The 10,905-nt window shown below is 37.5% G+C and overlaps 2 protein-coding genes across 2 annotated transcripts in view; one reads left to right on the top strand and one right to left on the bottom strand.

Moving 5' to 3' along the window:
* Window positions 1-5,930: 5,930 nt before the first annotated feature.
* Window positions 5,931-8,267, top strand: LOC113470670 (gustatory receptor 68a-like). The gene has a single exon (XM_026829302.1). It carries the CDS (start codon window positions 6,601-6,603, stop codon window positions 7,648-7,650), a length of 1,050 nt encoding a protein of 349 aa, XP_026685103.1. The 5' UTR covers window positions 5,931-6,600; the 3' UTR covers window positions 7,651-8,267.
* A 1,292-nt stretch (window positions 8,268-9,559) lies between these two features.
* LOC103517073 (27 kDa glycoprotein) overlaps window positions 9,560-10,905 on the bottom strand; it is a 7,228-nt gene continuing 5,882 nt past the window's right edge. The window contains exon 4 of the mRNA XM_008482085.3: window positions 9,560-9,994. Coding sequence (XP_008480307.1) covers window positions 9,778-9,994 — 217 coding nt within the window. The 3' untranslated portion in view covers window positions 9,560-9,777. The remainder of the gene's footprint in view (window positions 9,995-10,905) is intronic.

Below are 10,905 nucleotides of genomic sequence, written 5' to 3'. Positions count from 1 at the left end.
GAAAAGTATAATATAAATTTATAGAAAAGTATAATATAAATGAAAAGTATAATATAAACGTGCAAACTAGAGATAAAAAGTAAAAAATGAATTCAGATTGTAAGCGTTGCGGAAAAAAAATCAAAATTTCGAATCTCCCGCCAAGTTTACAAGCTCATGAAGGCTCTGTGTTAAGTTACCACATCATTTTCCACACGCCAAGAAAGGCCGAGAATGGCCTATCTCAGCCCAGTACATAAACACAGCCTCTAAGTGAACTGGCATTTTTTTTTTAGAATATAATAACAATATAGAATATAATAACAGCGCCGAAGGCGAAATTTTTGAACATTTTGGTCTAAAATCTTCAGAAATTGTTTCATCTAAATCCTAATATTCAGCTCCGGTGGAAATCGCTGCAGCATAAATGTTTGTTTTGCCGAGCAACAAAGATGACAACTCCAACATAAAGAAAAAAAAAACTTAGAACATTGTCAAGTAGGTACCTATGGAATTTTACCCTCGTCATTGATTGAGAATCCGGTCATGTTATTAGTGGCCTACTGTTGGTACTGGAATAAAGGAACTGTAATAGTTATATTCGAAGACGAGTAGACTTTGGATCTGCTAAATAATAAACTAAGAAAATATATATTATATCTACCTCCCGAGTACTTTATAGTATATTTTATTTGTATATACATATAGCGAACGGACAATGTCGTCCTGTCTAAGCATGAATCACCCACTAGCACCAGTTTATTACTGTTCCAAAGCTTTTGGGCTATTACCTATGAAGTTCCAATCGCCTGTAATAGACCCCATCTACTCAGGTAAGTTAACGCACACATTGTATACTCGTAAACTCGTATGTATTCATTGTATTCGCTCGTCTTATGGATCACCAAGTATTCGTTACAAATGGGGTTCGCGGCGCCAGCCGTCATGGCATATGGTAGTGTGATTTTATTTCCATTTACCGTGTATTAAGGCGCGATTTCAATCCAGCATAAATGTTTGTTTTGCCGAGCAACAAAGATGACAACTCCAACATAAAGAAAAAAAAAACTTAGAACATTGTCAAGTAGGTACCTATGGAATTTTACCCTCGTCATTGATTGAGAATCCGGTAGAAAAAAAAGGGGGGGAAACAGACAATATACATATTTTTAAAAATTTAGAACGCTGTGACATGTAAAACACATTGTAAACGCAAGGGGGGCTTTTCATAACTCATAAAAGTTCAAAGGCTATTTTGTCTTTTCTTTTGTGTACTATTCGTCCTCCAAGAAAAACACTTGGTTTTAAAGACATTGAATGGTTTTAAAGATCGAGGTACATAGGTACTGTTTACTATAAAAATTATAAATCAGTGGTTCCCAAACCTTTTTTCCTACGCGACCCCCTTTATTCAATGGGGCAGTTGCAAATGGGTAAAAATTATTAATAAATGGTCGATTCCTATGTAAAAAGTGGTTGGGTGGAAGAGCTCACGTAAGTGAGAACCCTGCCACTTAAAATAAAGCCCTAAAAAAAAAGTAGTGGAAAATTCAAATCTGAGGTCAAAACTCCGAAAAAATAACTGTAAAATGTCGAAAATTCAATTTTATTTTTCCGTTCTAATGAAAGAGTTCAAAGATGTGTGATGTCAGACTTCAGGCAGTTGCCTCGCTAGGTAGCCCCAGTATGCAAGCGCGCTTGCGGAGGAGCAGAAAGAAATGCGCAGAAACGTATGCACACAAGCACATTAATGTGTTGCCTGCGAGATGCGACTACGGGAGCGAATGCCGTGATGTCAAAGTTCACGATTTACCGGTATTTTTTAAATCGATCTAGAAGTCGTAGGAAAAAAAGAAAAATTCCGTTGGTCCTTATTTTTCCTGTTCTATGACTTTGAAACATCACCCAAGTAAGCGCAACTGTTCTATTGTGAAAGCGCAGCTTCTACTATATTTCATTTGACTCAAATCCTTCGCGAGGGCCAAGGACCCCACTGTGGAAATCGCTGCAGCATAAATGTTTGTTTTGCCGAGCAACAAAGATGACAACTCCAACATAAAGAAAAAAAAAACTTAGAACATTGTCAAGTAGGTACCACTGGAATTTTAAAAAAAAAAAAAAAAAAAAAATGGTTTGGTACTTATGCAAAATGTTCGAATTTTAAAATTCTAATAAAAAATTCCTCATGTTGGAAATTTTCCCAGCGTCAGGGATTTCTAATCTCATGGTTGTGTGATTTGTGACAGGTTTGAAACTTGTTTTCCCTCTACTACTTTCGAACCCTCTTGATTTCATTCCGGGTCAAAAAATTTTCCATGTGCATTTATCTCCATGGCTAGTTAATACTAGGTTGTTCTTGAGAGGCTGAGTGGGTCCCAAACAACAAGTCATGAAAGTAGAACAGTTTGCATCCGTAAAAATGTCTGACTCCACTGGGCATTGAACCCAGCTCTGCCGCGTGCATGACCCGTGTAATTATCATTGAGTCATGGAAAATGACCCCCTTTAGTGTGCAGCTACAATTGGGAGAATACTTTTTAAAAAATTTCGCCTGCGGCGCTTATTCGATCGGATTGCATTTCTGAAAAGTTGGGAGGGGGGGTTCCTACAAAGCTCCCCTATGTACATGTGTGGCCCGCGAAGTACCTCCCAATGTAGTATGTGGCCCGCATACACGTGCAAGTTGGAAACCCCTGGTCTAGTAGAACATCACAGAAATGGTTGTGTGGATTCTCCTTTATGTTCCTTACAAACTCCTATTAACGCGAGTCACTTGTCTAATTGTCCTGCCATGGAAGCCAGCAAAGATATTGTAGAAAAATACTGGGATACTCGGAGAAGAATGACTTAATAGTCAATACCTCCTGCATTTTGTAGGTAAACAACAACAAGACTACCTGATAGTTCTAGGGCTTACCAATTTAAATATCTTGGGACTGGGATTAATCCAATATTTTCACATTGGTACTTAACTACCTAATATCCAGGCTACTCTTTTATATTTCTTGTAATTGGAAAAAAAGGCTAGTCATTACATCCCTGGGTCTCATTCCATGAAAATATTCGAACGAAGTAAAGGTCTGCGTTTTAACTCGACTGTTTTGCATGTGGTTTGTATGAATGTTTTTTTTTTTTACAAGGCACGTCGCAAGTTCCAATTTGGAGTCCCAGAATTGAGCGAGGCAGATTTTTGGTCTGAACGTTTCAGAGTCCAGTAGGTGACTCACCAGCATAAAACCTTGAATTATTTCTACAAAAACAGAAAATGGATGGGTGAGGGTGACCAAGGTTTTTTTGTTTTTTTTTAACGCGACCGTGTGCGTGAGAGAGAGAGATCAACAAGCTGGGCCCGTCCCTCCGGGAATTATTTAGCCCGTAGTTTATTCGATCAGTACCTATCTAATTTGTTTAATATTCAGTTTATTATTATTCTTGATTTGATTTTTCTTTCATGTAATGATTTTAAAATTTTAAAATCAAGACTAGAGCCCGTTCTTCCTTTATTCCCAATATAAGGTTTAAGTCACCCATCCATTTATTGGCCTTGCTCGGCGTAGCTTAACATAGGTGACGCTAAATTCGGTACTAAAATAACGACTTAAGTGTTATCTAAAACTTTCTCGCTTTGAGTTCATAGGTAGTTCGTCGCGACAAATTTCAAGATCAGAGCTCATTTGTGTGAGAAAATGTGAAAAAAATCCCCCAAAAACCAGTTTTTTGGCTTTATGGTTCTCTGGACAAAATTTGCACTACAACCTTCGTGTTCCTGGTAAAAAGACCTTTAATTTGATATATAGGTCGACCAGGTTTGGGAAATTTATTTTATGTTTATTTTTGTTTGCTTGGTAATTCGCTTGTTTGTAATATCTAATTTAAATGAAAAGTATAATCCTTTGACCAAGATAATGACCTCAAGACTACTACAGCCATTTCTCTTTGATCTGGCTTTGGGCCCCTAATAGGTATTGTAGTAGGTATTTACTCTGGCTGTGTATTCCCAATATAAGGTTTAAGTCACCCATCCATTTATTGGCCTTGCTCGGCGTAGCTTAACATAGGTGACGCTAAATTCGGTACTAAAATAACGACTTAAGTGTTATCTAAAACTTTCTCGCTTTGAGTTCATAGGTAGTTCGTCGCCCCCCCGCCCGTATAAAATCGTACCTACTGTCGAAAATTCAAAAATATCCTTTCCCGAGTTTGATTCCCGGCGGTACCACAGTAGTAATTAGATATGACTTCTTACCAAGGGGTCCGAGGTTCAAGTACACCCCCGAGTAAAAATTTGGATTTTCGGGATTTAACAAGAGATTGAATTTTAAAGATGGCGTTGATAAATTTGTGAATTACCAAATGCCAATTACAAAGCTCTATTCTTACAAAATATAGTATGATAATAGTATTTATTCAAATACAGGGTGTCCACCAATGTATGACCCACCCAAATTGCTCCGAATCTGTTGGAGTTTTCGAGAGGAGACAAATGGGGTTTTTTTTTTTTTTTTTTTTTTTTTTTTTTAATTATTATTATTTTTGTGTGGCGTGTGTGGGGTGGTGTTTTAAAAATAAAATTGAAAAGAAAAAAAAGGGGGGGAAACAGACAATATACATATTTTTAAAAATTTAGAACGCTGTGACATGTAAAACACATTGTAAACGCAAGGGGGGCTTTTCATAACTCATAAAAGTTCAAAGGCTATTTTGTCTTTTCTTTTGTGTACTATTCGTCCTCCAAGAAAAACACTTGGTTTTAAAGACATTGAATGGTTTTAAAGATCGAGGTACATAGGTACTGTTTACTATAAAAATTATAAATCAGTGGTTCCCAAACCTTTTTTCCTACGCGACCCCCTTTATTCAATGGGGCAGTTGCAAATGGTTGTCTTTTCTTTTGTGTACTATTCGTCCTCCAAGAAAAACACTTGGTTTTAAAGACATTGAATGGTTTTAAAGATCGAGGTACATAGTTACTGTTTACTATAAAAATTATAAATCAGTGGTTCCCAAACCTTTTATCCTACGCGACCCCCTTTATTCAATGGGGCAGTTGCAAATGGGTAAAAATTATTAATAAATGGTCGATTCCTATGTAAAAAGTGGTTGGGTGGAAGAGCTCACGTAAGTGAGAACCCTGCCACTTAAAATAAAGCCCTAAAAAAAAAGTAGTGGAAAATTCAAATCTGAGGTCAAAACTCCGAAAAAATAACTGTAAAATGTCGAAAATTCAATTTTATTTTTCCGTTCTAATGAAAGAGTTCAAAGATGTGTGACTTGCAAATGGGTAAAAATTATTAATAAATGGTCGATTCCTATGTAAAAAGTGGTTGGGTGGAAGAGCTCACGTAAGTGAGAACCCTGCCACTTAAAATAAAGCCCTAAAAAAAAAGTAGTGGAAAATTCAAATCTGAGGTCAAAACTCCGAAAAAATAACTGTAAAATGTCGAAAATTCAATTTTATTTTTCCGTTCTAATGAAAGAGTTCAAAGATGTGTGATGTCAGACTTCAGGCAGTTGCCTCGCTAGGTAGCCCCAGTATGCAAGCGCGCTTGCGGAGGAGCAGAAAGAAATGCGCAGAAACGTATGCACACAAGCACATTAATGTGTTGCCTGCAAGAGATGCGAGGGAGCTTTGCTCGGGACATTTGATGTGACGTCACCGCCTACGGGAGCGAATGCCGTGATGTCAAAGTTCACGATTTACCGGTATTTTTTAAATCGATCTAGAAGTCGTAGGAAAAAAAGAAAAATTCCGTTGGTCCTTATTTTTCCTGTTCTATGACTTTGAAACATCACCCAAGTAAGCGCAACTGTTCTATTGTGAAAGCGCAGCTTCTACTATATTTCATTTGACTCAAATCCTTCGCGAGGGCCAAGGACCCCACTGTGGAAATCGCTGCAGCATAAATGTTTGTTTTGCCGAGCAACAAAGATGACAACTCCAACATAAAGAAAAAAAAAACTTAGAACATTGTCAAGTAGGTACCTATGGAATTTTACCCTCGTCATTGATTGAGAATCCGGTCATGTTATTAGTGGCCTACTGTTGGTACTGGAATAAAGGAACTGTAATAGTTATATTCGAAGACGAGTAGACTTTGGATCTGCTAAATAATAAACTAAGAAAATATATATTATATCTACCTCCCGAGTACTTTATAGTATATTTTATTTGTATATACATATAGCGAACGGACAATGTCGTCCTGTCTAAGCATGAATCACCCACTAGCACCAGTTTATTACTGTTCCAAAGCTTTTGGGCTATTACCTATGAAGTTCCAATCGCCTGTAATAGACCCCATCTACTCAGGTAAGTTAACGCACACATTGTATACTCGTAAACTCGTATGTATTCATTGTATTCGCTCGTCTTATGGATCACCAAGTATTCGTTACAAATGGGGTTCGCGGCGCCAGCCGTCATGGCATATGGTAGTGTGATTTTATTTCCATTTACCGTGTATTAAGGCGCGATTTCAATCAGGACGGATACGTAGGTGTATTAAGAAGTTTTGTCCAAATGTAATGTCATTAAAATTATAATGTACCTACTTATTTATAATTTCAGATCACAACAGATTCTCTCGCTGTAAACTAGGCGTTTTCTTGACAGGATGTCACATGGTTTTGCAAGTATTGACTCTTTACTGGGTATCTCGGTACTTACTTGCATCGGCCTTGGCAAGAAAGAAAGCACTTTGCCACAGCGGAACCTATTGCTGCATGTTTGGAGTCCTTCTTTCTCATACCCTCTTCAGCTTTCTCATTGTATTCAACGTAATGTTCCGGTTGTCAGAAAAAATCGTTTGTTTTAATCAAGCCTATCAGTTGTCTAGTATTTGTTTGCCGAGAGTTTATAAACCCGTTGTTTCTTCTTACATTGTGTACCTATTCATTTCATTTATAGTGGTCAAGGTAATTATCACAAATCTTGGCTTTAGTTTTCATGAACCATTCTTATACTACTCGTACTGTATTTCATATTTTGGACCCATGTTAACCATCAGTATTGTGGCAACACTAAGTCTAATAGCTGAGAAAGTATTTGAATCACTGATCGAAGATTTGGACAGGTTACCTGAAATAAACAGAATAGATTATACCTATAACTTGGAAGAAAAAATGCTAACATTCATGAGTCTCAACACGTACATTAACAATATATCACAAACTTTCGGATTGGACATATTTCTGGTTACAACTGATGTTTACCTACAACTAGTCTTGTTTCTGTACACTACAATCTGGAGCATATTTGCCCAGGACGCGTTTCCTGGGTTTATTTGGGCCAAACTGGCCGGACTGCTGGAAATTTTCATAATTATCTTCAAATTGGTTTATCTCTGTTATCAGTGTGATTGCGTTTCGAGAAAGTCCAAGACAGTAATTTTCAAAATGGAACAATTGAATGCTAGATATTTCTATGACCCCGATGTTCAAATCATATTAAATCTTTTTACTTTCCGGGCGTTCTATTTTAAAATCAATATTACCTCGTACGGATTGTTCACCATAGATTTAGGACTTCTTGTAAGAATAGCTGGGGTTGTGTTGACGTATTTCCTTGTTCTTGTACAATTTCAAGTTGGAGGAGAGATGCAGAATAAAGATGAAATATCAAACACTACCAAATCTGAGTGTAAATATTGGCCCTGTCTGACGAATGAGTAACAGCCCGTCCACACTGCACGAAACATTTGTGAGGCGGCCTCGAGGTGTATACAAATGAAGAAATTTCGGTAGGTACTAGGTTGTTGTTGTTGTAGCCATTGCTCAAGTCAAACGGAATCATATTCCTTATGTAATTGGTAGCCCCAGGAATTCTAATATTGGTTTAAGCCATAGATCCAGAGGTGTGCCTTGTGTGGGCTTTGATGGACAATTGAAGAGGTGGATGGTGTCGTGTGGACTCTCGTTACAGATGATACATTTCGGTACTATGCGAGGGTCGATTCTCCGTTATGAACGCCTACTAATACTAAGTAATGCAAATGGTGCTTTGGGTGATTTTGTTCATAATATTCTCATGTGTAAAAAGTATCTATGTCAGCGTAATTAATGTAAGCGGTAAGGCGCGGGTTCGATTCCCGCCCGGAGCGGATTTTATCTCAGACAGAAAGGTTCGTTCTTAGAACGGCTGTCTTTCTCCTATCCTGCCTTGCTCCTTTTTGGGCTTTCGGGACGATAAGACCTTGACAGTTACAGTTCCCTCTATCAAACAGAGTGGGGCATCTGCCCACCCTGTCATATGTTTTATCCTGTAGTGAGAACACACTGAAGATAGCCTACCTATTAAATCAATTATTATACCTCGAATAAAAAAGGGGGAAATGAGCAGCGCCGCAGGCGAAATTTTTGAAAATTGTGAGCTACAATTTATAGAAACCAGAATTAACGAAATTGAATTTATGGCCACAGGCGAAAATTTTGGTCTCTAATTTTAAAAAACTTAGTTATCAAAAACACAAAATTTGCCGCCGCAGGCGAATTTTTCGAAGAATTTGGTCTACAATAGTAAGAGAAGCAGACTTGTCAAAAGTGTAATCTTCAGGGCCGCAGGCGAAACTTTTCAGTAGGTATGTAACCTGTAGCTTGTCATGTGTCAATTAAATACGTGTAAAAGACGAGTATAGTTATTTCCCCCAATACATTTCTATAGAACAAAAAATGACAGCGCCGCAGGCGAAATTTTTTTCGAGAAAATTTAAGTAGCTCCTTCAAGGTTGCATACTTTTTTTTGCACGTCTCATCAAAATCAGCGAAAACACGAATTTTCTATCTGCATGAGTTTCATGTTTTCAAGATATAAAGAGTGTTTATAAAGTCCGAGGACCCCTGAATATTTTTTGAACGGCTAAAGATGAGAAGCTGAAATTTAGTTTAGTGTTTTATCTTTTAAAGTAGTTGCGAAATTTAGGTCGGAGCTTTAAAATCTTAAATGAGAACCCCTTACTTGTAATACATCATATAAAAGGTCTTAAAGAACGTAGTACTTTGGTACAAGATTGAACTTAATCCGACAACCAGGACCGGAGTTATGGTCTATTCAATTTTTCATATTTCCATGTTTTTCTGTCAATAGGGGAAGCACCAAAAATGGGAAATTCATATGGATTGGTGATTTGTGCTTCAAATAGGTCCCACTAATAGGTCATATTGAAATTCAGACCCAGAAATGAAATTTAGACTTTCGGTCCTGATGACCTCCGGGGATGAAAATGGATGTTTCAAAATTTAATTTCTGGGTCTGAATTTTAATATGACCCATTAATGGGACCTATTTGAAGCACAAATCACCAATCAATATGAATTTCCCATTCTTGGTGCTTCTCCTATTGGCGGGAGGACACGGAAAAATGAAAATTTGAATAGGCCATAACTCCGTTCCTGGTGGTCGGATCGAGCTCAAACTTGTACCAAAGTACTACGTTCTTTAAGACCTTTGATATGTTGTATCATAAGTAGGGGATTCTCATTTAAGATTTTAAAGTTGGGCCCCCTGGGACCGATCCTGGCTCCGAACGAAATTTGGCGACTACTTAGTAGGGGATTCTCATTTAAGATTTTAAAGTTGGGCCCCCTGGGACCGATCCTGGCTCCGAACGAAATTTGGCGACTACTTAAAAAAAATGGTACTTGAAAAGATGAAACACTACCTAAATTTCAGCTTCTCATCTTTAGCGGTTCAAAAAATATTCAGGGGATCAGGGGTCCCCGGACTTTATAAACACTCTGTATGAATGTATTCTTTACTTTTGGACACCCTGTAAATAATAAAAGTCCAAGGGTATTGTCTACTTATCGCCACAAATACGTGATCGCCAGAGATACCATAGTAATGAGACTTATTGATGATAAAGGCGAGGCGGCATTTTCGTTCGGGTAGAGCCCGAATTCTTTGCAGGGAGTCTGCTGCATCATGAACTTCATGAGAGCATCCACTATATTGGATGGCGTGGTCTCGTTGCATTTCTCTAGCTCGTGAACGACGCACATGTGCATGTCCTTGATAGCACTGGAAACATACAATATACAAAATTATATTATAGATGGAAACATAATTTATTGATATTGATCGCACATACATACATTGTGTTTATAAAGTCCCAAGCAACCTTTTGACTTTTGAAAGTACATAGATAAGTAAATAGGTAAATACAAGTTGAGGGATCTCGAATTAATCTGAATAGGCCATAACTTATGTACTTTGTATATTTATTTTTATTTTTAATAATACTTAATATAAATCTAATAAATAATACTATCGTCCGTAGGACTACAGAACCTTCTGGGAGGTTCAAGACACGGCCTTAATCTTGAGCAATTTTGTTCGACACTAACTTATAAGTACACAGCTACATAATTATGAAAGAGTCTTTTCATAAATTAATTATTAGGCCCATTCTGTTAGCTACCATCGTATACATTAACATAAAAATTGACATTTGACATAAAGGGGGTGGTGGGCAGTATACAAAATACTCCAATATTGATTTTACTATTGTTACATTTTCTTTGTTCTTTTTACTTTTATGAGAATTTCAATGCACTTACTAATAAATAACTAATAACAATAGTAATAAAGACAAAAATTCAAAAATAACATTCCAAGGAAATTTCTGAACTATCAACTATGATCGCCTCATTCCCAGCTTAAGTTAATGCTCCGCCTCAAATTTACCTAATACTAATAGATAGATAATAATTAACCGAACGTAGTAAAGGTCTACGTTTTAACTCGACAGTTTTGCATTTGGTTTGGAAGTTTGTTCCGCTATAACTCCCGATTGATTGCCTGGTCGGATTTTGTGAAAATTGGTACAGGTTCACGTCCAGGGGCGGATTAAGCTCATTAGGCGCCCTGTTCAAAAATTCAAATGCCCCCCCCCCCCCCCCCCCCCTCCAATCCTACCACCTGCCCAACAC

The sequence above is a fragment of the Diaphorina citri genome, unplaced genomic scaffold (assembly GCF_000475195.1).
Source record: "Diaphorina citri unplaced genomic scaffold, Diaci psyllid genome assembly version 1.1 scaffold1739, whole genome shotgun sequence".
Classification (NCBI taxonomy): domain Eukaryota; kingdom Metazoa; phylum Arthropoda; class Insecta; order Hemiptera; family Psyllidae; genus Diaphorina; species Diaphorina citri.
This window is presented reverse-complemented; position numbering and strand designations above follow the sequence as displayed.

Excerpts from the sequence above, each read along its gene's own strand:
- LOC113470670 (XM_026829302.1), top strand. The coding sequence starts at position 6,601 with ATGGTTTTGCAAGTATTGACTCTTTACTGGGTATCTCGGTACTTACTT.